Raw genomic sequence first — 26,548 nt, forward strand, 5'->3', positions numbered from 1 at the left:
CTGCCTCCGCCTCCCAAGTGCTAGGATTAAAGGTGTGCGCCACCACCGCCCGGCCCAAAACTTCTTTAAAAAGAGAAGTCAATCAGGCTAGAAATTAATAGCCAATGAGGGGGCTAGAAAGATGGCTCCTTGTGTAAAGATGCTTGCCATCACACCAGATAACCAGGTTGGTTCCCAAGATCCACCCAGTGGAAACAGAAGACTAACTCCCACAAGATGCCCTTTGACCTCCACTCATGTGCTACATCACACAAGCTCTTGCCTACATACATGTACACACATACACAAAATAGGCAAACAGACAGATGAATGTAATATAAAATATTATTTGAAAGAAAATGAAGATAGTTTTAGAAGGAAAAATGATGAGAGTTGTTATAAGAACGTCATATAAGGGATGATAAATGAATCTGGGCATGGTGGCGCACACCTTTAATCCAGGACTCAGGAGACAGAGGCAGACAGATCTCTTGCTCTACATAATGAGTTCCAGGTTAGCCAAGGCTGTGGAGAGAGACTCTGTCTCAAAAGCCAAAAACCAAAACCCAAATAACCAAACCCAACCCAACCCAACCCAACCCAACTAAACCGAACAGTAAATGGGGATTGGTGATATAGCTCACTGGTGCTATTGCGGCACCCTGCTGGAGGTCTTGGGTTCAACCCTCATTGCAAACAAACAAACAAAAGTAAACAAAGCGACAAGATGGCTCTGCAGAACAAAGCTCTTGCTGCTAAGCCTGAGGCCTAAGTTGGGTTTCCCAGGACCTGTGTAGTAGACAGAACTGACTCTTGACTTTCACATACATGCTGAGGCACACACACACATATGCACACACAAATAAATAAGTAGGGGTAATTTAAAAAAAGAGACAGAGTGTTCTTCCAGTAGTAGAAACATGGCATCATATTCTCAGATAGAAACATGGATACACAGGGAAGAATGAAGAATATTGGAAACAATATTTGGAAATTAGTAAATAAAACTCATTTTTCTTCATCTTAATTTAATCAAAGAACTATAAAATGTGATTACTTAGTGAAAAATATCTAGAGTATTTTTTCGAATTTATATATATGCTAATGTAAAACATGTGAAGTGGTTTTGAGAGGACAGAATTGCACTGCATTTTCTGAGCTGCATGTGAAGTGGCATAGCTTTAATTCTGAATTGTCATATATTAAATGTATATGCTGTAGTCATCTGAGCAACTGCTGGCCAAAATTTCGAGACAGTGTAGCCAAGGAGCTGTGGCAGCAGTTTAGATGTAACAAAGAACTGGGTTAATGAGCAAGCAAGCAAGCAAGCAAGCAAGCAACGTGCTCTGCGGCTGGCACGCATTCCTTAGTACTTGACAGAAAAGGCCAGACTAGAGAGGATCATTAAAGCCTAAGACTTAAAGAGCAATGGTCACCACCTTTACTAAACTGTCATTTGTAGGATACCATCTCCGGCAACTGCAATATCCCAAGGCCTTTCCAAAATAGACCAACCCCAATCGTTGGCTGAAAAGTCTTGAAATTTTCAAAAGATTGATATATTACAGAATATGTTTGCTGATTGTAACAAATTATATTAGAAGTAAAAAACAGACCGAGCATGTTAAGTGGTGCACACATTTAATTCAAACACTCAGGAGGCAGAAGCAGGCAGAAATCTGTGAGTTCAAGGCTAGACTAGTGTACATGGCAAGTTCAAAGTGACTAACTTACATACTGCTATCCTATCTCAATGAATGAATGAATGGACAAATGAATACATGAGTCTGATACTTGAATAATTACCATATTTAGAAATTAAATCAATTTTGTATTTACACTAAGCATCAAACAATTAAGAAATAAAACAAGCTAATCATATCTGTAATAACAGTAAATGATGTTGAATACTGAGAAGTATGTTTAACCAAAACCATGTCTGGTCACTACTGGAAACAACAAAATAATGCTGTGAGAAATTCTGACTTGTGAGTGGATGCAGTGTGTTTTTGAACTGGAAAACACAGTATTATTAGTGTGACAATTCCTTCCAGATTATGTCTGGATTCATTGGAATCTCAATAAAAATCCTAATACATCTCTCTCTCTCTCTCTCTCTCTCTCTCTCTCTCTCTCTCTCGCTCTCTCTCTCTCTCTGTGTGTGTGTGTCTGTGAAAAAGAGAGGCAGAGAGAGACACAGAGAGAGAGGGAGGGAGGGAGAACACTTAGAAATTCTAATCTTCTATGGAAATGCAGATGATCTAGAAATATCTTCAAAAATATTGAAGAAAAACATTAGAGCCCACACACCACTACCACTTGAATTGATGTCCTACTTGAAAATTACAACAACTAAGACAGATAGAGAACTAGAATAGCTGGAGCATTTTTGTAAGTTATGTAATGATGTTCAAATTCCTACAGAGGCCAATAGAGACAGAAGATCGACTGCACTGTCTGTATCATGTAACTTATACAAAAAAATGGTATTATACATAAGGGCTATTCACATAAAAGGCAGGATTGTGTAAGGATTAGGGGCAAAGGCTTTCTAAATAAGTTTACTTTCCCTTCTGTGATTTATTGTGATTTAATTTATTTCCCCATGGGGTTCTTTCCATGTAAATGAACTTAAGATCTTAAGAACTAAATGAATCAGTGTGTGCCTGTGCCTGACACACAGTAAGCATTCCCATATGACTTACTGTTCTTATTCTTATACTATTTGTTCTTACTTATTTTTAATTTGTATTCTCTGCCCAGTTCCTTATTGCTTAGTTATTGACAATGTATCTGTCTTACCTGGCTAGCATGTGTTTGCTTTGTGGTTAGCTATGCTGGGACCACACCTATGCTTGAGCATATTGGGCAAGCACTCTCTCACCGAGGTGTTAAGCCCCAGTTCCCTTCATTTTGTAGCTTGGGTAGCCCTGAACTTGCTCCCCCTGCCTTGGTCTCTCAAGTATAAAGGAACAAAGACCTAGGAGCACCTGCTTCCTTTGTAGGAGTACTCAGGCTACCATTTTCTCCCAGGAAGCCTGTTCTGGCTACTAAGTCAGGCTCACCTTTCCTTTGTTCTCCAAGCATCCTCTGTGCCCCCTCATTGACGCACAGATCAAGTTGTCCTATGGTTCTCTCACTGCTTTTTTTTTTTTAAACCTTTATTATTGCTGTTATTGTTGTCGTTGTTTTATTTTTTTTTTAATTCTTTTTTTGAAACAGGGTCTCATGATGTATCCCTGGCTGACCCGGAACTCACTACATAGGCCAGATGTTATAGATTTGCCTGCTTCTCCTGGGAGGAGAATGTGGGGATTAGAGATATGTGCCACCATGCTCTGCTAGAAATAGCCCTTTGAGATTAAATGTCATAACTTATGTATGTGTGTGTGCTTATATCTCAGTCTCATATAAGACAACGTTTAATTAATTCACCCTTGAGTACATGCAGGAAGCCAAAACTTTCCTAATTATCTTTTTTTTTTTCTGTCAACTTTGATTTGCAGATGATTCTCCTTGGAATTATTCTGCTTCCAGTCCGTGTTTTACTGGTTGGATTAATTTTGCTACTGGCGTGGCCATTTGCTTTAATTTCAACAGCATGCTGCCCTGAAAAGCTGACCCATCCAATAAGCGACTGGAGGAGGTCAGTGCTAATTATGTCCAAATATTACACAAGTCAAAACTTTTAAAGTTTCTTCAATGACAAATGGTTTTAGCTTACTGCTACTCTGTCTTAACAGTTTGTATTTATTTCTTGCATGGAAATGGCCTTGATTTATGCAGAAATTATCACAGTTTTTGTGAAGGATATTCATCTTTGGTTCTGAAAGAGCCCCTGTGGTATGTTTTAACATGAAATGTCTCCAATAGCTTCATGTATTAGAAGCTTTGTTGACAGCCAATGGGCTTCTGGGGAGTGACTGTGTCTTGAGGGCTGTGCCCTGGTCAAAGGATTAGTGTTTTGATGGATTCATAATATGATGACATTTTGAAGAGGTGATGAAAATTTTGGAAGGCCTAGCCTAGTTGGAGTAATTAGGTCGCTAGGAGTGTGTTCTGGGGAGGAAGGGGGATAGCCCCCTTTGTGTATTTCCTATGTGTTTCTTGTCCACAGTGAGGTAAGTGGCTTCTGCTCTGTTTTGTTCTCCGTTGTGAAGCGCCACCACACTGGCTCCACCGCAGTCCCCAGAATGGAATTGTCTGTTATAAACCGAAACCCTTAAAGCCATGAGATAAAACAAACCTTTCTTCCTTTCAGGTTGCTTGTATTGGGCCTTGTGACACACTGGTGCCATCAGCCTAACACATTCTGTTGTTATTTCTGGAACATTATAGCTTGGCTTTCTTTTTGCCTTTCCACGGTATTCACATTTGCTTTTGTTCTCCTGAGGAAATGATCTGCAGGAATATCAATAAGTAGATGGATTATGTTATTTTTATTAATTATGTTAGTGGTTAACATTCACTTTTATCATCACTCAAAATGGCATCTTTCCAATGTTAGTACTGGGGCAAATGGAACTGCTTTTCTAGGATTTCTAGAATTATCTAATTAGGAAGGTTCTAGAGAATGGATTGACCAAAACCAAATAAAATATACTAGTTGAAGTTACTAATGTTTGGCAGGATCAAATTATTACCATAATATATAATGTACCTAGTTAGTGTACATGGGCCTTCTTAGTGTGCACTCTGTGGATTCCAATAGGCTGAAAATCCATTTGTTTATTTTAGGATGTTGATGAACTCCCAGAAATTGTGTATGGTGTTTGTTCCCTTGCTTTTTTCATAGGCATGGATGTGTTCTTTTTATGCAAATCTCAAATGTAGATATGTCTTCCTAAACCACTGAGAGCTACTGTTCTACAACCTTTATAGAAGTATGCAGTTTGCTTTTGGTTTTTGCTCCAGTGAACAAATATGAATATCAAAAACAAAGCTGTTTTGAAGTGGGAAAGTGTTAGCAGTGCCCCCAGAGAAAACTCAACCCTTGCAAGTCATACTTCTTTGTTTTACAACTCAAGGGTACTCATTGTAAAGAGACACTTTATGGGTTGCTTTTCCTGATTCCTGATTCCGAGTTTTTTCTTTACTGGCTTACAAAAATTTAGGGAAGAAATAGCTTAAGAATCCAGAACCAAAAAAAAAAAAAAGTTAGAAATGTGTTCTTTTCAATATTTTATTGCTTTTGTTTTAGAAAAGTTTTACTGCTGTCAATGAAATTCGTATCTGTTTCCTCTCATACAAATAATTTTGAAGTTATGTAGCACAAGACTTTTAGCTACTAATGTTTTTTAAAAAGTGTGTGTGTGTGTGTACATGCATGTGCATGTGTGTACTATGCCACAGCACATATGTGTTGTTCAGAGGACACTCGGGGGATGGATCCTCATCTTTCCCCTCGTTTTGAGGCACACTGTCTTGTTTCTGCTAGGAGACAGCATTCCAGTGCTAAGCGGCTCACTGTCTTACCTCCCACCCTCTGTAGAAGTACTCAACTTACACATGCATACCCTTGCATCTGCCTTTTAAGTGTCTTCTGGAGTTCAACCTCAGCCCACCAGGTTTGCACGGCTCTTTTCCCCTAAACACATTTAAATAGAAGTCATTAAGGGGCATGGCTTCTTGAAATGTCTTTATAAAGAAGCTGCAGCACTGTAGTTAAGAAATAAAGTCTGGAAACCTGGAAATGTACTTTGTGTCTCTGTAGCGCATAGAACTCACCTCTAGACTAAGGGTGGAGGCTGCCCCCTTCCTGTGCCCCACGGAAGCACTCTGGTTTCCTGAGATTCATTCCTGTGAGGCCAGCATCACAGAACCTTCCTCCAGGACTACTTACTAGAAGCTCATTTTTTAAAAGTTCTTTTCAATACCTCATAGACCCTAATATAGTCATTAGTGTGTTCTGCATCTGCATCAAAATGCTTAGCAAAAGGATAATACCTCTACTGAACATATATACCTATTTACATATCATTTACATGGTATGAGTTATTATAAGCACTTTAGAGGTGCTTGAAAGTCTGCAGGACAGCGTGCACAGCTTTTATGCCATGGTTACGGGACATTTCATAAAAGACTTGAGCATTCAAGGATATTGCTATTTATAAATGGCTGGGTGTAGAGCTTTTTCTCCACAATTACTGAGGGATGACTGCATACATTTTACTTTACTTTCCATGAAGAGCTGTATTGTTTGGTTTTTTTTTTTTAAGTGAAGATGTGAACAAATGTCTATTCATTCCAATGGGGCACTGAGGACAGACCAAAGAAATTATTCCATGCAAGTCTAGCCCAAGGAAGCAGTAAATTTAGCTGGGATGTTTACAGGAGGGTGCACAAGGCTTACCTCAAAAGCATGGGCAACTTAAAGGAAGCTGGAGTGCCAAAGAATGGGGACAACCCCACTTCCACCCCAGCTATTTCTTTCTTTCTTTTTTTTTTTTTATATACCTGGAGGGAAGGATATATAAGGGCACTACTAGTGAGCCTGCCTCTTCCATGCAGGGCTTTGCTCTGGTGGCTTGTAAATGCTCTCACCTCTCCACAAGGGAGGATTAGTGGGCCTAGGTCTCTGAGGGTCTGGTTGGAATACTCACAACTCTTCTGATTTCAGGATAGTAAAAGTCATCCCATGTCTGGGTGCTCTATAACTTATGTTTGCTCATAAACTGAGGTATATCCATTCCGTGCTTAAGAATCTAAATATCTATGAGAATATTTTTGATGCCCTATTATTTAAGCTTATCAGGTAAGGGACTGAACTTTATACATCCTATATGTTCAACCCAGTTCTTTGTACAGCATATTAGTAATCTTTTTAAACCATTATTTTGTGCATATATGTGTGTATACAACACATGCAGAGGTTGTAGTTGGCTCTGTCTACTGTGTGGGTCCTAGGTATTTAATTCAGGTCATCGTACTTGATGGCAAAGCATTTACTTACCTGCTGAACCATTTCACCAGCACAGATAATTATTTTTAATGAGAGAATATCTTAAAACCTTTTAAAGAAGTAAGTAGCAAGGCTTCTGGAATTGCTTGTGTATCCAAGTTTAATGACAGTGCAACAGTGCACTTATTTCTCAAGGTGCTTGGTGATGTCTGCAGGCTGTAGTACTATAGACTAGCTTTATCTCTAAGGACTAGCCCTAAGTCACTTCCCCATGAGATGTCTAAGGTGTTTGGGTGGACAGTAGCATCTTCATTGTGTAAGAGGAATTTGTTCCCAAGATGGCTGCTTTGTGAGGCCAGTACTGATGTTGATAGTCTCCTTGTGGGCTGTAGTTTGAAGATTCACTTTGATTGTTCCAAGCTTACAGAATAATGGTGTCATTTATGATCTATGTGTCTCTGTGCCTCTTTTCTCTCCTCTTCAAAACAAGGTTAAGGAGAGGTGGCCCAGGGGTTAAGAGTGTCTGTTGTTCTTGTGGAGGACTGGAGGTCAGGTCCTACTATCAACATCAGGTAGCTGACAGCCACTCGGAACTCTAGTCCCAATACCCTCTTCTGGCCTCCCTGGTCACCCATATGCCTGAGGCACACACAGATAGACATACATAGAAATAAAATTAAAGTTAATGTAAATAATGAGGTTAAAAGGGCTGGCAAGATGGTTCACTGGGTCAAGATGCTTGCTGCCAAGCCTAGCAACCCGAGTCTAGTCCCCTGGATCTGCATGGTGGAAGGAAAGACCTGACTCCTACAAGTTTTCCTCTGACCACGAAGTGCATACTGTTGGATACACATTCTTACAGACATACATGAGTAGATAGATTAAACATAAAGAACACATTTTAAAAATGAGGGTGGTAATAATATGCATTTTCACAAGGATAGGCTGAGACTTAAAAATATACACAAAGCATTTAGAACAGTCCGTCAGTTCAGAGGAGTTCCCTGTTCAGCTCCTGTTTTCACATCTGCTTTCTGTTGCCGCGATCAACACTGTCCAACCCCAATGTGCAGAAGAAAGGGTTTGTTTCATCCCAGAACTCCCAAGTCGTAATCTACTGATCATGGAAGTCAGGCAGGGGAACTCAAGACAGGACCTTGGAGTCAGGAGATCATGAAGGAACATTGTTAACTGGTTTGCTCCCTAGGTCCATGTTCCGTTACCCTTCTCACTCAGTCTAGGCACTGCTGCCACTGTGGACTGGGCTGGTCCCTCAGCATCAATCAGTGATAAAGAAAGTAACCCACGGACACATTCACCCACAGGGCATCCGATGGAGGCATCTCCTCAGCCGAGGTTGCCTCCTTCCACATGTGTCAGGTTGACAGCTACGGATAATTCTGACAGCTCTTACCCTCCACCGCTCATCTACGAAGATGAGGTTCTCTGATCTGTTTCTCCTTTCCTGCTGTGTTTTAGAGTAAAGCAAGGCTAAAAAAATGTCTTTTCCATCATTGCTTTCAAAGGAAGATCACTCGGCCTGCTTTGACGCTTCTGGGCCGTGCCATGTTCTTCTCCATGGGCTTTACAGTTACCGTGAAAGGAAAAGTTGCAAGCCCCGTGGAAGCGCCCATTTTTGTCGTTGCTCCTCATTCCACGTTCTTCGACGGAATTGCCTGTGTAGTAGCTGGGCTGCCTTCTCTGGTGTCACGGAATGAGAACGCACAGACCCCTCTGGTTGGCAGTAAGTATCTGAAGGGCGGCAGCTAAAGTATCGTCATTGTGCAGACATTAAGATGAAAGAATCATATACAGGCATCTTCAATATGCTTATTACTTTCATTCCTGGGGATTAAACTCACGGTCTTGTACATGCAAGGCAATGGTCTAACACCGAATGACATCTTCAGCCAGTTAAAAATAAAACTTTAAAATATTTGAAAGATTTTCCTTTTCTTTAAATGACCTACTCTATGTAAAGAATGAGGTTCCCCCTCCCCCTTATCTTTAGCTTTTGGGCTTTCAGGAGACTTTCCCTTATCGCTGCATTGTCATAGCTTTGTGTTCCTATGTGTCATGAGGAAAATCAGATTTCAAAGATGCTTATTATTTTAAAAAGAGTTTGGAAAAAAAAATAAAAACCACTAGTCACATGCTATTTCATGAACTTCTCTTTCTGGTTTTAGGCTGATAAATGTGCTAGATCTTTCCTCCCAGCTCTGCTTTCTAAATTATTGTGCCCCTACGGTTCCCGGAGGGACATTTGTGTAACTCTTTGAAAATTACGACGTGGAACAATGAGTGCTTCCTGCCATAAAAATTAATGAAGCGAGTGAAGTGTTCTCCCTGCCAGACGCTTCCTTCTCTCCTGGAGGACTCGGTCTCCAAGTAACTGCTCCCGCTTGTCCCAAGGTGACGGCACACACCGAGCCGTGGGAGAATGGGTGTGAAAGTCGCCTGGTGTTGCCTCCACGTCCCTGAGAAAGAATAGGAATCCTTGCAGCTTTGTCAATGAGTGAAGAGGCTTCTTTTTTTTTTTTCTCTAGTGTGCAACTTACTGTGCTTTATGCAACACGGCTTTTCTCCAAACATTTCCATTGCAGAACACTGGAAGAATGTTTTTAATGTGATAGGAGGTGACCCGTTCCAAGGATTATACTAAAATCCATCATAATCGCCCTCTACTCATGTACATGATCTGAAATCAAACAGGATAGTTCTGAAGCCTCTATTGACAGCTTAACTGATGACAGCTTAAAGATCTTTGCTCCTCCCTGCATTCCTCCCCTCCCCCCTAGCACTTTCCACTAACTTCTGTAGAATCAATGAACTAATACCCATCTCTGCATTTGAAATTAGAAGCTGACTAGAAAACTTTGAATCCAGGTTTTAAAAAGATTTCTACTTTTAGATTTTGCTAGCATTCTCACTTGCTGTAAACTTCATTTCAGTTTACCCAATGCTAGTGCCATGGTGGCTTTAAAAAAAGTGACCCGGTTATGACTCTTTGTCTCTAAGGACTGTTACGGGCTTTGCAGCCAGTTTTGGTATCCCGAGTTGACCCGGATTCCCGAAAAAACACAATCAATGAAATAAAAAAGCGAGCGACATCAGGAGGAGAATGGCCCCAGGTAAGAGGCAGGAGCTGGTCATTCTTATAGATGGAGGGCTTGTGTTTGTCTGTAGTTGTTCTCATGTGGGTCCACAGAGAGCAAGATAACCATGCCGTGTGTCTGCAGCATAACAAATGCAGAGCAAAACCAGTTAGCGTGAAGACTCAGTCCCCACGGGCTCTGCCCCCTTTATCTGTCAGATGTTTGCTTTGAGCCATAAAAAAAAAAAAAGTGATTCTCTAACACTGACTTTAATTCCTATTAAATACAATGAATATTTTATATAATTTAACTCACTTGACTGAAAATATTCTAAGTGTACCATTTTTTTTTTCTGAATTATATTTAAGTAGAGCTTTCCATTCAAGGGCATATCGAAATAGCCCTTAAAACCATGTTATACTTCACCAGCTCCCAGCTCCCTTCCCTGGGTGCCCTTTTAGGGTTAAAGGAGGATAGGACGTACCACACAAAACAGGGTTGAATCCAACAAACACTCTCTATTTTTGCTCTCATGAAAACAAGATCACTAGCAGACAGATACTATAGCAGGCGACCCTCCTATGGTAACACATAGATAGATGGTCAAGTACACCCACCCTGGGACCTTGAGAAACTGAGGTCTAGGAGGATTGCTTTAAAAACTGCTCATGTGTCATTTGGAAAAGTTAGGTTTTTCTCTTTGGATCCACGAAGTATGTCTAGGATTAGTAGGCAAAAGATAACAAGGAGGCAGGTTGCAGCTCGTTTTTCTCATTTTGCAGAACTTTTTCTCTGTCCAGGGGTAATGTGGTCTGGTTTGGTACCCCCCTCAAGGCCTGACTGACAGCCACGCGGAGGGGAGGAGACTGTGGACACGATTCAAACCTTGGAGCTGCTAGGCTATTTTCAATGCTCCTTCCTCCCTGAGATTTCTCTGACTCACTTTGTTAGCAGTCCTTGTTAATGAGCTATTTGTGGATTCATACCAAGTAAAACTGCTGGCCGTTGTGTCTGGCTGTCACAGGAAACCCATTTTATCAATTAGGGGATGGAATTATGCCTACTCGTTAATTCCTGTTTTCATGGTTGGAGCCAATGTTTCCCCTCTCTAATTATGATAGATCATATATTTACTCACTGCTTTGAGTACAGGGATTTGATTTGATTTGATTTTCTATCCTTAGAACTTAACTCTTGACTAAATTTTAAAAGCTTCAGAAAACCAAGCTTAGGTCTTAATTAATGGAGATGTTCCCAGTGTTCATATGTGTTTCTCAGAGAAAAGATCAAGTAGCACATTAACAGCTAAAATGTTTCCCCAGGAAAAACAGAACAAGCCGTGAAGTATATGCCACATGATAACTAAGGAAGTATATGCCACATGATAACTAAGGCAACTGTGCAGAAGGCACCCCAAGATTCCCTCTGTTCTCAAGGCATCCCTGAACTCCATATTGGGAGTAAATAGCATTTAATGAGGAAACTATAGCAAGATTTATTTTGGCTGAGGGTATTACCTTGCTTTATGTCTTCTTTTAAATTTACTTAGATTATTAATAAAAGCATTGAGAAATGTAAAAGAAATATTTGAACAGCATATTCTATAAATTAAGAATACTATTTATTCAAAGCCTTTATCTTTTTCTAATTATCATACTGGTCAAACCACACTTTAAAAAAAAAAAAAGAACTCCACTTCTTTTAAAGGAATGTTTAGAACAGCCTGAGCCCGCTTTTACTCAGATCAAGAGTCAGACTCTCCTTTCATTTTTATTTTTTGAAGCATTAGCAGTGTTGTTGAAGTCATAGGAGAATAATGAGGTAATCTATTAATTAGACTGAAATATTAAATTTATTCCTTTTCTCCCAAGATACTAGTTTTCCCAGAAGGTACTTGTACTAATCGCTCCTGTTTGATTACTTTTAAACCAGGTGAGATAAATTAAATTATGTATTGTAACAATATAGCATGGGAGACTTCTCAAATGACTCCATTTGTAAAGCACAGTACGATTCGTTTGCTCCTGGCGGGTGTTCTCTGATAAAATCTTTCTGATGCTAGGATTCCACAGAATTTATGCCTATTTACTTCTTTGCTCTCTTTTTTGATGTAGCCTTTCCCTTTTAGGGGAGTGTGTGTGTGTGTGTGTGTGTGTGTGTGTGTGTGTGTCCACGTTAATCTTCCTATATCTGTGTATGTGCTTGTGTGTCTGTGTTCGTCTGCCTGTGTGAATCTATGGATGTGTCTGTATGGATGTGTCTGTCTGTGTCTCTGTGTATGTGTCTAGGCATGCATCTGTGTGTCTGTGTCGTCTGTGTGTATCTGTGTGTGGGCATGCTTGGAGATCACTGACAGTTCCCTTTTTCCTTCAAGGAACCTCATAGATATCTGGGGTCTTCTGACAAGAAGTAGACAACCCACCTTAATATATCATTCATACTTTTACATGCCTTCTAGAGTTCACTCCTTTTTTTTGTTTTGTTTTGTTTTTAAATGCTAGGAAGGTGGCCATGAATGCGCCTTTCATTTTCATTTGTAATAGTTCAGACTCCTTGTTGGCTGCTAGTGTGCTTTGCACAAAGGCGTGGCTCACTTCAGGCCAGTATGACAGCTTTGCTTCAAGCATTTTAGTTATTATTTGTTTGCCTCAACTTTCGTCATTACTTTTTTTTTTTAATTGTTGGATAGTATGTATTTGGGAAATGAAAACCATCTCCAAAATAAAAATAAATAAAAGGTGAAATTATACGTATATACTAAAGAATCGTTTTGAAATAAATGTCGTTAATTTTCTTTATCAAAGAAGACAGTGAATAAATAAATATGTGCTTAAGTGAGTGAGGCACAGCATTTAATGTTTTGTTTAAGTCTTACTTTAACTCGTGAGTAATAACTTACTTGTAATAACTTGTAAATACTTCAGCATGGCCTGTTTTGTCTACTCTCAAGCAATCAGTGTATTTATACTATTTGATTATGATAGACCTCTTGTTCATATGCAAACCTTGTTATACAATTTCGATGTGGTTCTAGGAGCCTTCATCCCAGGAGCTCCAGTGCAGCCCGTCCTCCTCAGATATCCCAACAAGCTGGTAAGGGAAGGAATCCTGTATTCCAAATAGCTTATTTTCTAGGACCCTTTTAAATATCTCATTGATAAAAGGCTAAATGGAGGAAGCAATTGAGCAGATGAATGCCATCTGTCGCCAGCATTTTAAAATGTGATACCAGTACTAAACATCATTCTGTATAACTTAGCTTCAGGAAGGCATTACGTAGTCCCTATTCTGCCATCTCTATGATGGACAGGGGAGCCTCAGACTTAGGCTCTGATTAGAGTGGACAGTAGAAATGTATGATTCTCGTGGAGATGACAAGGACACTTTTCCAGATACAGAGGTGACTGGTAGTAGAAAGGCCGGAAGCGGAGTATAAACTTGGGGGAGGCAGTAAGAACAGGTGGAGTATACTGGCTGATGACAATTGGTGTAGAAACTGTCGTAGAGAACTCCACATCTTCTCTAGAGTCCAAGGCTGCCCCAGGAAGCAGTGTCTTGTGCATCGGCTGGTCACACTCTTATCCTCTATACATAAACTACGCTGCCTTTCTCCAGACGCTGGGCTTCATCCCGAGATGGCCTTAGCAGAGGGCTATAAAGGAGGGTGTAGCTGTTACTCACCCTCGGAAAGATTATGAGCTCTAGGCCTGTTCAGCTTTCTATCTAATGGCTGGCTTCTCAACTTAAATATCTGCAGTCAAAAAGGAATCAGAATCTATCAAACTTCTACACAGGCCTCTGTCTGTGTATTTAAATCTTCATCTATTAAAATTCTTTCATTGTGTACTACTTTGTTTTTTCCAAATAATCATTTTTGATAACTGGTAAATTATATATATTACATGCATGTTAGATTTTCTAGATATGCTTGTTTGAGGAAAAAATAAATGAACATATACAATATTTTAAATTCAGAACCAGTTGTTCCAAAAAATAGGTAGGGGTGGGGAATGATCTCTGAGCAGCTATGTAATTGGTGTAATCAATGAGTTTTCGCATTAATTCATGTTATTTAATAATTACAAGCTTATTTTAGTCTTTAATGTGTTGCTTTTTACTCTAGAAAAAGTCTTCATGAGTCCTAACATTAAACAAAGATGAACTTTATTTGGTTGTTATTTAAATTTCTTGTTTGTGTTGTTTCTTTTTCGAGACTAGGTCTCATATATATAGCTCTGTTGGCCTTGAACTCATGGTTGTAGCTAAAACTGGGCTTGAACTCCTGATCTCTTGCCTCCACCTCTCATCACCTGAGATTACAGGTATCCCTACCAGTCTAGTCTAACAGTTTGATTACTTCTGTTTCAGGATACTGTGACCTGGACATGGCAAGGATATACATTGTAAGTCACTTACATAGTTTAATACTTCATCCAAATTATCTTAATGAAGAAAAGAAATATAACTTATTCCTTCTTCAAAAGCAAAATCTTGTTTGTCTAGAAACTATCCATTGTCAACCAGTCTTGAAACTTTTTTTAACCATATCTCTGCGGATAATCACCTTCTTGCCCACTAAACACCCAGTGAGATTAATGTCCAGTAAACATCATTTTCAGAATACTGGCTATCTGTCAGTTTGTAAGGAACACTACAGGGCCCTGGCTTACATCCTGCTTAGCTTGGATCTTGGGGCCTCATTCCCACTGTAGGTTTCACATCATGTAGTCCGTCTGCTCAGACTTTATGAGGCCGGTTTGAGCAGTTCAGATCACTTGAGTTTCAGGACCTGAAACTGCTGTGCTGTGGCTGTTGTGTTAAGGAAGTGGCTGCCCAGGACTACTGCTCCATGATGTTAGATCTTGAAAGCACAGGGGTCAGCGGTTTCTAGAGCTTTTAGAGAGGTGAGGGATGTTCTCACCATCGAACAAGCTGAAGCGAAACAGGCCTTTTATAAGAACGGGCTACTGGAGAATGCAGCTTTCTTCCAAGATCTTTTGACTGGCTCCTGCAAGAAAAGTTTGAGCCTCCTTAAATTTCAGCAAGAACCATATGCAAATAGGGATTTGAAAATCTTCCCAGGGGCCTTACCCAGTTTTTGACAATGTTAACATTAACAGGGAGCTCAAATCCAGTGGAGGTATTTAGGAGGCTGCCATCAACCCATTCTAGCATACCATGGCTTCTCTACATAGTGTTGGCACAATCTCTTAAGCTTTGAAAGGTCTGGGAGAAAAGACAGTATATATTCCTCTTTTTGTGTGTGGGTGCAGAAATTTCTCTGAGATAATAAATTTGAATTAGGAAAGGTAGCTCATGGGGCAGTTAAATAGAAGTTATCATAGAGAACACATACGTTCCTTTGGAGCTTCAGCCTTCAGTTCCTGTAGGTGGAGTTAATTAAGCAGATAATGTTAGAAACAAAGAATACGACAGTGAAGGAGCTGTAGGCAATATGTTATGTTCAATTTTTTTTTAAGGGATCAATTGACTCCTCAGACTAGCTGGGTGTTTCATGCTGCTACTGATGTTAAATTCTGAGTTTTTTAACTTTTGCACAACAACAACAAAAAAAAAATGTAGAGAGACACGTAGTATTTGATCATCTCAGAAACACAGTGGCTGGAATTTCACTGGCTACCGATTTATATCTTCTAATGTGTGGTATTCCTTGGTGTCTTCCAGGCTAGGTGTCTTGTGGCGAGCATGGCTTTGAGCTTGCTGATCTGTATGGCTTTGTTACACAGCAGTCTGGGTGGTTGTGAAGGTCAAATAGAAGAAAGCTAACTGGAAGCTGAGTTAGGGGAAGAACACAGAGGACTTTCAGAATACTGCCTTCCACTCTGGGGAATGTGTAATAAAGGGAAAAATGAAATCAGAAAGTAAATTTTGGGGAGGAAAAGATGTTTTGTGTCAAAGATGCCTCATGAATTAGAGACACAGATTTTCAAAAGCACAAATTTGTTTTGTGCAAATGGACATGGCCCTTGTCTACGGCAAGTCCTACTGCCACTTGTCTTCTGGCCCACTGAGTGCTCCTGCTAGCACTGTGCCTCTTACTCTCAAAGCTATATTCTAAGTTGCTTTTTCACCAAAGCAGAGATATTTCCCCAGCGCAGGTATCCCAGTGGAGGGAGTAAGCTTAGAAGGGACAGAGCTATGGAAGGTGGTTTTCTAAGAAGTGTTCTCTGTAGTGTGGACAAGGCATGCTTAGTGAGATGTTATGTTCAACCTTCATACTTTAAAAAATAAATATATATCTATCTGCCCAAACACTTGATCCCAAGGCCCTATGTAAATGGTTGGAAGTAGTTCACTTAAGCTGGAGAGATGGCTTCGTGGTTAAGATCACTGGCTATTCTTGCAGAGGGACCCAAGTGCCAACAGGACATCTCACAATCGGCTGTATCTCCAGTTTCAGGGCATTTGATGACCTCTTCTGGTCTCTGTGGATGCTGCGCACACATTGTACACAGATATACATGCAGCCAAAACAGTCAAACACATAGTGTAATAATAGGAAAAATTTAAGATAGTTCACTTGACAGTGGTTAAGGGGGGTTGGTGTGGCTTGGAGCTTATATGTAGTAAAATGTCTTCCTTTTTTTCTGAGGGAAGGCTTAGAAACAATCACAGTTTTATATCATAATTAACTCTAACAAATCCTAAATCTAACTCCCCAATTCCTTTTTTTTCCTAAAAAAAAAAAATGAAGTTTATTAAATTTGTTCTTAGGCTATTTCACACACGATGCATTCTCTGATGCATTCTGGGTATGTCATATCCTCTTCTCTCCTTCCCAGCACCCCGTCAACCTGCCCTTCTCCTGAAAAGCCCCCTTTCCCACATTCATGTCCATTTGCTTGTTTCGTGAACTCACTGGATTTGCACCGAGCTGTCTGTGTAGCCTCAGGTTTATCCACTGGAGCTGAAGGCACTGAGTGCTCTTTCCCTCCATGTAGAGCCAGCATTCCTTGGTGAAATCCCTAACTTAAGGAAGCCTCAGTTCAGATCACTTTTACAGGTAACACATTCTTTAATTTCTTAATAGCACACACACATATAAATGAAAGCTTAACTGGTTGCTTTCTTAAACATATGGTCTAATTCACTGTGCCTGAGTTCTGGGTCAATTGTTAGAAGAGGCTAAACTGAAAATCCTACAGAAATCTGGCTTAGAGTCTAAATTCATCCTGGAAAGCCATGAGGCATGACATTTGTCTCAAAAACTGTCTTTAATGGGTTGGTCAGCCACTTACAGAAGGCCTTTATCTAGAATTACAATGAAATGTTGAAGTTTTGGGGATATTTTTCCATAGTTCAAGCTTTGTTACTGAGATAGCTTTGATAAAATTTGTAATTCTAAGGAAAAATCCCATTAACTTTTTAAAAGCTGTTACCTGAAGAATTTAGAAATATGATGTCCTACTTAGGAGTTTTTCTGTAAACACATTTGTGTACCTTTAAATTTTTATTTTAGATCTTTTAAAATTGTTTTTAAAGATTTATTTATTTTATTTTATTTATATGAGTATACTGTTACTTTCTTCAGACATACCAAAAGGCATGATCCCATTACAGATGGTTGTGAGCCACCATGTGGTTGCTGGGAATTGAACTCAGGACCTCTGGAAGAACAGTCAGTGCTCTTAACCACTGAGCCACCTTTTCAGCCCCAGATCTATTTATTTTTATTTTATGTGTATGTATGTTTTACCCACATGTATGTCTGTGCCCTACATGCATGCCTAATGTTCAAGGAGTGCTGGAACTGGAGTTACAGACAGGAATGGGCTGCCATGTGGTTGCTGGAAACTGAACATGGGTTCTCTGGAAGAGCAGCCAGTGCTCTTAACCATTGAGCCCTGTCTCCCATGCATATTTGTGTTTCTTAAAGTAGACTTTGGATACTTTCTATAGAGACTTAGGCCTGTGATTGTATGCTATCAAGGAAACTATACATTTGAGGTTTGATCTATTTGAGCTCTAGTTCACACTCACTAACACAACATAGTGATTGCATTTGCTGATTTAGTTCTTCAATCACAAGAGTAGTTGTCTAAACCCAGAGAGGAGCTGTGGCTTGAATGTAGCATATCTAAATCCAAAATATATCTGTAGCATGATGTGGGAGTTCCTGTGTGTGAAGGACAGACTGCACTTGTATTGGTGTGCAAGAGAGAATAGGCTTGTCTCTTCTCTTTTTCAGCATCCAGCTGTGTGTGCTCACTTTCTGTCAACTCTTCACCAAGGTGGAAATTGAGGTAAGCCTTTCAGAGGTAGCCTTGGGGCTTAAGATGCAGCCTCTGCTCTAACCCTGAATCCTAGCTTAGAGGCTGCAGTCCAGCACCTTTCAAGTTACCCCAGTCTTATCTATTCAGTTTCTAAGTCCCCGCTGTGAGATTTAGCTCCTGGAATCAAGCCAGCAAGCACTTGTAAATTCTGAGATGCCCCCCCCAACATGCTAATCACTCGGGCAGGTAAAATGTGCTTTCCCTCTCCCACCCTTGTGCATGTTAATACTGGCCCATGCCTAATTGAATGTCTCACACCCAACCAAAAGAGCAGTGCTGGCTGGCGGAGCCAGCTTCCTCGAAGACGAGTTGTATGAAAGCTGAGAGGTAATACTTGGGATGTGAACAAGAGAAACCAGCCATAGAAACCAGTCTCTCAGTGTACTTTTGCATCTAGGGACCTCTCGGGAGTTTTGTGTGGCTTGTGTCCTCATTCACAGGGTAGGCTTTGAGTTTCAGGAGCAGATGGTGAATGAGTAAATGACTAGAACCTTTGCAAAATTTGGATCCAAATTTAAAGACCCTAAGAATTGGTTCTGGATAGTGAGTGAGACCCTCAAGTCCCTACTGAAGGTTACAGTATTGACATCTGACACTCTAGCCTGGATGGTCCAGTTGCATCTCCGGGTTAGGCAATGGAAATCGGGGCTGGAGAGATGGCACAGAGGTTAAGAGCACTGGCTGCTCTTCTAGAGGATCAGGATGTGATTCCTAGTACCCACATGGCAGCTCACAGCTGTCCATAACTCCAGTTTCAGGTTATCCACTGCCCTCTTCTGACCTCTGCAAGCACTGCAATTTGTAGTATCAGCATACATGCAGGCAGGAACACTCACACACACAAAATAAAAATAAATAAAATTATTCTCAAAGAAAGACAATCTTATACTTTTATATGTACTGCAGAATTCTGAGTGGAGGCTTGTGCTCTAAGTGGCAGGACTGTGGCATTTAAAATGCTATTTTCCCTTGCTGGATAACTTGACTGTTTAACTATTCATAGGTAAGTGGGAATCCCAAGTGATACACAAGAGTGGATTAGACTTCAGAAGGAGTTTAAGTTTTTGTGAACTCTTTGGAGATCTGTGTGCTATCCAGGTACTTTGAAGATACCTCTTTATGGGTGTCACTGTGTACCTATGCACTTTTAAAGCACCTGTCAGCATAGTCATAAAGTGGAGCAGAGCACTTACTCTTGGGATAATCCCAGTTGTTTCTGTGGAGGGAAAGAGCTAATCTGTGTCCCGCAACGTTCAGCAAACACTAAGGCAAATACAGTAAACTAGGGGTCTTGTCTTTTCAGAGCCTTTGAGGTTAGAACACAAAACTGTGCACAGAGAACATTTGGGGCAAGTTCACACTCTTGTCCCTAAGTGCCCTGAGCACTGCTGTCTCTTCTTTAGTAACTGCTTATGTGGTCTAGCTCTAGTTTCTTTTTCTAAAGGAAATCAACCAACCTATACTTAAAACAACCTTGTTATCTCCTCTGCAGACTTGGAAGCTATAACACACATACACACACACACACACACACACACACACACACACACACCATACACATACCATATACACACCATACACACATACACACGCATACACACACCATACACCATACATACACCACACACTATACATACACACACTACACACCATACACACACACACACACACACCATACACATACCGTACACACATCGTACACACATACACACACATACACACACCATGCACACACCACACACCATATACACACACATACCACATACATACACCTACACACATATACATACACACAGACCATACACTTATCACATACATACTATATATACATACACATACGCACACTATACACATATATACTACATACACACACAGAGACCACACAAATCATACACACACACCATACACACAGCACATACACACACACCGTACACACACCATATACACGCACACTGTACATACATCACACATACAATACACATCTCACACACACACACACACACACACTACCACCACATACATACACGGTACACAAACCACACATACACACACATACCATATACACATAAGCACACATCACACATGCACACCATATACACATAAACACACATCACACACACACACACACACACACACACACCTCTCATCATCTGTTACTCTTTCCTCTAAATCGACCGTTCTCTAGTCAAGAGCCAGCTGCAGATGTGAACTCATACAGCCCCAGACTTTCCTGCCTTGCATTCATGTCAGTGATGAAACTGGGTTACATCAGGGTCCATAAGTTCCTCATCTTGTCCTCTGACTGCTCTTGCCACATTTCCTTTCCGTGTCAAAGAAAAGCAAGAAAGTAATTACAGTATTTGCATTCTCCCTCTGGCAAAGGAAAGGATGTATTCTCTGTCCCACAACTTCACAAAGTGATGCTCAGCCTTGTTGAGCGTAGCTGAATCAGTAGGGCGTTGAGCTGATGTATTTGGATTGTGGTGCAGAACTGGAATTTATTGACTTTTAAGTTTAGTATTCTTAGACTTGTTCTATTTATTTTGGATTTACAGTTCTTTCTCCCATGGAGCTCTTCGCTACTTTACTCATTTTCTTTTCTTTTATGGAACTAGGAATTTCATGCAGGGTTTCACACAAGCTAGACAAGGGTTATAACATGGAATTACATATATCTCGAATATTGCTGAGCTGCCCAGATGGGCCTCAAACTTAAAACTCTCCTGCCTCCAAGTAGCTAAGATTAAAGATGTATACCACCATGCCTGGGTCTAGTAGCTTCATGACACTTAAATATTTTAGTTCTCCACTGTTTGAAAATAACTCAGAAAGGCAGCCTAGCAGCCTCTCAGGCAGTAAGCGTGGCCACGCCCTAGCACAGCCTAATAATCTGGGCCTTGCTACTGAGACTCAGGCTTCTCTGTAACTTCAGTGGCAGAGCTGAGCTGCCCCACAGGAAGCTTGCTTGGTGGTCATTTGTCCCTGGAATTGTAAGTGTCTGGGTGAGCAACTCTCTCTCTCTCTCTCTCTCTCTCTCTCTCTCTCTCTCTCTCTCTCTCTCTCTTAAAAAAATGATGAAAATCTTTTCTTTCTGATTCCAAGTCATTGTTGTAAACATGCTATTAAAACACCTTCAACTTTGAGTAAACCTAAACCAAGACTTACTACTCAAGACTATATGGTATTAGGTTTACACTTTTAAAAGTGAACTTGGATGAATTGTGATGATGATTATTATATATTATATAACATTCTTATGTCTTCAAAAGATCGATTGCTTAGGGGAAGGCCAAATGCCGTCATGTATTATATAACAGCTGGTATATTCATAGGAATGCATGTTTCTGTAAACATTCTAGACTGTACTTGTACAAACCTAGACAAAAAGGCCTCTCCACACAGAGGCTCTGTAGGCTGTGTGGTGTGGTAGAGCCTGTTGCAAACCTGTTCAGCATCTTACTATTTTAAATACTGCAGGCTGTTATGATACAATGAGAAGTACATCTAAAAACATGTATGAACATCTCCATTGCGACTGACTTCACAGGATCATCATTGTATACTTGGCCCATTGCTGAACACACTGTCTGGCTGCACATACCCGTATGCTTGAATAATTTATTTAAATATCCAAAGACCTTAAAACTATTTATAATTTTGAATCTAAAACCTTTTAGAAAACCCCAACTTCACATCTTTACTTAAATACACACCAGCTACAGGTAGGCTTATCCTGGCAAAGCAACTTTGTTCTGGAACTTGACAAAATTCTGGAATTTCTAAGTATTACTAGACATGAGCGTTATAAAAAGCATCGTATTTCCCCTATTACTACCTGCCTATATGTGTGAAAATTACTTCAGCCTCTCTAAATCTATGTTCTCACTGGTGAATGAGGATAATAACACCTTTTTATGGGGATGTGAAATTTAATAAGGCGACTTATGTGGTAAGCGTTCATTAAGCATTAACTTTTACATCCTACCTCATCTGGCAGCACTCTTCCCTTGGGAAGGAAGCACCAACTGATGCTGATAACAGTCTTGGCTCGTTTTCCATTTTTCTCTCTGAAGCTTTAGGAAAGGGATCATAAGAACTGTGGCGTCACATTTGTTAGCATTGACCTAACAGTGGTTTTGCTTTCTCAGACAAAAAAGAAAAGTAAGATGGTCCTAGTGCCAGCAGTTAGCCGTCTTCCACTTCTTAGGCAACAGTTGGTAAGATGTGCTTGGTGGGGTTACGAAACAATGAGCAAACGAGTTTTACAGGTGTTCAGTGTCAGTGGCAGGCGTGGTCCTGGTTATTGGATATACATGGCTAATGCACCAAGTTTTCCCTGAGTCTTGTGTACGGTTTAAGGCTTGAGAAGACGTGGGGACTGTAAGAGACAAAGCACAAGGGCTGCGAAACAGGACAGCAGATCTTTAACAGGGACAGGCTGTGAGACAAAGTACAGCATGATGAAATCCGGAGAATATTTAGGCAGGGAGGGGAGCAAGCGCTTTAGGGCCAGAGGCAGATTCAGTAGAACAGGGGATGAGTTCTCACAGCTGCCTGCCTGTTTTCTGGAGTTCAAAGTAAACTGCCATTGGCTTTTTTAAAAACCAGAAGAATTGTCTGGCAATTTAAAAACCTTCTTATCCCCTTATATTGTTTTGTTAGAAATTTAATGAACATTGATTTTTTTGCTATTCTTTGAATTTCATACCATGCAAGTATAATAAATTTACTATGTTAGGACTGAGGGAAGTTTCAGTAACTGATTTGCAGCTTGTTGTTCTAGATATATTAAGTGATGTGGAGACCTCTGGTGGCTTGGTTGGTTTTTCCACCATAAAGATGCTCAGTAGAGACTTCTGATCAGAAAAGACCTTAAGAGATTATAGAGTCTAAGTTGCTCATTTGGCAGAAGAACCTGAAGCCCAAAAGGCTAAACGTCTTTCTCTGGGTCACACAGTAGGGCTCTTCTCCAACATGCTGTTGCTTCCTTGTAAAGTTAATAAGATAAAAATGCAGCGTAAAATGGCCCACAGCACCTTGTTCTGCAAGCCCTTTATATTTATCTTTGAAATGTCTCTTGTATCCCATCATGCTCTGTATCTTCATTCCACCCATTCACTGTCCCAATGTCTCTCCTGGGGCCATTACAGAATCTTCCAGGCCCTTCATTCTCTCCTCCCAATGTCTTCCTTTCTGGTACCCAGCCGCACCCAAGTTATTGCTCAAACTCAGACCTTGTGGTGGAGAAATGGATCAGCAGTTAAAGGCACTGGTTTCTTTCCCATAAAATCTGGGTTCACTTACCCCCTCCTGTTTGGTGGCTCATACCCTCTTCTGACTTCAATGCTCAATGCGTGCATATGGTGAATAGTCATATATGCAGGCAAAACACCAATCCATTAAGTAAAGCAAACAAAGGAACCATAGGCCTTGTCTTGTCCCACTGCTTTGTTCAAACTTCATCTGAGTCACCAATATCCTAAGATTCATAGCATGCTTTACCATATTCGAATATACGTCCATCTGAAAAAAAAAAAGGTATTTCTTTGGACAAATATATTTTTTCTTTTAAGTTCTAGCCTGCCATTTTTGTGTGAACTTGGCTATGTTGTTAGTCTTTTAAGCCATATTTTTATTGTAAGTTAAAGGGCTAACATTTCATTTCAAATGGTAGGGTTTGCCTCAGAACTGACAGAGCCATCTGTAACACCCCTATTATAAGGTATCCAGCACAAAGTAGTGGCTCTTGTTGGCTGATTTAGCTCATCACGTAGTTTCCTGTTGGGGAGGAACTTCAGTGCCAAATCTTCAGGGCTTGGTGCACTGACTGACACATGAGAGGCCCATTCTCGATCAATATTTGAGTCATTTCATCTTTATACATTGTAATTCTTTATGATATTAGTAGGAAAATTAGTGAAATGGCACCTATGAACCATATAGCATGGTCCCTGACTCAGAAACATATTTCAGTAAGCAAGTAGAGATAAAATGGATGGCACTTTTCCATGATCAAGGATCAGATTTTCTATAGAATGTTCTCTACAGCATTAGCACTTTGGCGTGGACCTTCTCCCTGTCTGCCACCCGCCTCACTCAAAATTAATAATTTCCTGCTCCTTGTTCTAATGCTCCAAGAAGAAATGATTCAGTAGGAGAAACTAAAGTCTGGCCAGCCTCCGGTTGAGCCTGGGCCATGTGACTTTTGTAACATTGGGTAGTTGGGCTAAGATTTCAAACCCATGTATAATCATATTTAACATAAGGGATTAAAATGATGTGTTGATCTAGCTTATTAAGATGTGGATCTTCTTTAGAGAAGAGAGTCCTAATAACCTTGTCCAGAATACTGTAACTGCTGACAGAATATATTGAATATGGAATTAAAGCCTTCTTGGTGTTAGAAAACCATAAATTAAAAGGATTGAGGAGAGTGGATGAACTGTCTACTTCCCGGCATGAGCACCTCCTAACTCTAGCGTTGGTAAGAGGGAGCGGGTATAGAAGCAGACACCTGTGGCTCTTCAGCCAGACAGTGTAGACGGACAGTGAGTTCTGGGTTTAGTGAGAGACAAGGAAAGTGGAAAGCAGTAGAGGAAGACCTCCTGATTTTGACCTCTGGCCTCCACACACATGTGCACATATGAGCACATACACCACATAACTCGTGCATACACACACATACACATACACACACACACACACACACACACACACACACACACGCATGAATTTAAAGAAATTGAGGAAAGTACAAATTGGTGTCAATGTTAGGTAAAGAGTAAGGTCAAGTTCAAAATGAAAAAACAAAAAAGAACAGAAGAGAAGAAAGAAAAAAAATGACAGACAAAAAGCTAGAAAACCAGTTCTGAAATTTAATTTTTTTAGGTAGGAAAAAACAACAAAACAAAGCAAAATCATTTTCAATCAAATAACTAAAATGTAGTTGACATTGAAATGGGTAGAACAGATAATACTATAAAAGGGTTTTGTTTTGTTTTGTTTTTTGTTTGTTTTTTTTTTTTTAAAGAAAGACAGGATGAGGGGAGGCCATTTCCACATAAAATGGAGATGAGGAGAGTCTAGCTCTGAGGGGGCGATGTTAGGCACTGCTGTGTTGTAAATTCCAGCACTGAAGGCTTCAGCTCTCTTCAGTAGCATGGGGTGAAGCTAGTAGGTGACCATGGCTATCTTTTGAGAGTTGGGGAGTCAACCCTGCCAGGCTTCCATGTCCTAGGTCCAAGCCCATTCCATGACATGTAACATGAGCTCCAGGAAGACCACAATTGAGGTGTGCTAATTGGTCATTTAATGTATTTAAAGTTTACTGTCTTGGGCCCAAGGATTGCTAGGGAAAGATGTTTGTCTTTCAGTTTATGCCTGTGCAAGTACCGAGTGAGGAAGAGAAGAATGATCCTGTCCTTTTTGCCAGTAGAGTCCGGAACTTAATGGCAGAGTAAGTATGTCCTGGAGATTTCCAGCTGATAATGAAATGAATGGTAAATGTCATTTACTATAGCTTAACGCCACCCACACCCTTTGTGGTTCTCTTTTGCCAACTCATTTGGTAGGTAAAATGGTCTGCTGGGGGACACAGGCAGTGAAATAATCTACAGATGCTTCCCAGGTGCCTCAAACCTCAAAATAAAAGTGTGTCTCAGGTAGAAAGAGCAGCCAGTGTCTTCCGCAGCTCACTGCAGAGCCTTGGGTGGTCCTAGGCACCGCTTTTCTTATTCCCTGTGCTACCCAAGGCCAGGTATTCCAAAGGCATTAAAGGTCACAGCATACAAAAGGAAGAGGCTTGCTTATAGAAAGGATGTACAGAAAAGGAAAACAGTTGCCCCCCTGGAAGGATGGCTGGAGCAGAGTTTAGAAACCGCAACAGCAGAAGGCGGATATTTCCCGCACTTAAGGGAGTTTTTACTGGCCAGTATTTTGTTTAGATAAATCACCCAGCCTATAAGGAAAGAATGCAGTATGCTGAGCAACCACCCAGGCAGCCTCAGGGCCCTCTGGGGTATTCCCTTTCCCAGGTGCCACCTCCACAGATCTCCCCTCCCCCCCACCCTCTCACCCCCCCCCCTCCTTAGTAAGAACTCAATACAAACTCTGAATTTGACTTTGTCCTGGCTAGTTCTGTATTAACTTGACACAAACTAGAATATTTGAGAAGAGGGATTCTCAACTGAGAAAATGCTTCCATGCGATTTGCCACAGGCAAGTCTGTAGTGCATTTTCCCCATCTTTTCTTTTCTTTTTGGTGGGAGGATTTTTTTTTT

The 26,548-nt window shown here is 40.5% G+C and overlaps 1 protein-coding gene across 2 annotated transcripts in view; it reads left to right on the plus strand.

Moving 5' to 3' along the window:
• The window catches only part of Lpcat2 (lysophosphatidylcholine acyltransferase 2), a 63,332-nt gene that overhangs the window by 4,023 nt on the left and 32,761 nt on the right, over positions 1 to 26,548 (plus strand). For both annotated transcript variants that reach the window (XM_031340859.1, XM_031340860.1), the window contains exons 2-9: positions 3,486 to 3,625; positions 8,407 to 8,624; positions 9,899 to 10,011; positions 11,847 to 11,907; positions 13,010 to 13,068; positions 14,344 to 14,378; positions 18,185 to 18,239; positions 25,643 to 25,725. In XM_031340859.1, the coding sequence (XP_031196719.1) occupies positions 3,486 to 3,625; positions 8,407 to 8,624; positions 9,899 to 10,011; positions 11,847 to 11,907; positions 13,010 to 13,068; positions 14,344 to 14,378; positions 18,185 to 18,239; positions 25,643 to 25,725 (764 nt within the window). The remainder of the gene's footprint in view (positions 1 to 3,485; positions 3,626 to 8,406; positions 8,625 to 9,898; positions 10,012 to 11,846; positions 11,908 to 13,009; positions 13,069 to 14,343; positions 14,379 to 18,184; positions 18,240 to 25,642; positions 25,726 to 26,548) is intronic.

Source organism: Mastomys coucha, unplaced genomic scaffold (assembly GCF_008632895.1).
Source record: "Mastomys coucha isolate ucsf_1 unplaced genomic scaffold, UCSF_Mcou_1 pScaffold22, whole genome shotgun sequence".
Lineage (NCBI taxonomy): Eukaryota > Metazoa > Chordata > Mammalia > Rodentia > Muridae > Mastomys > Mastomys coucha.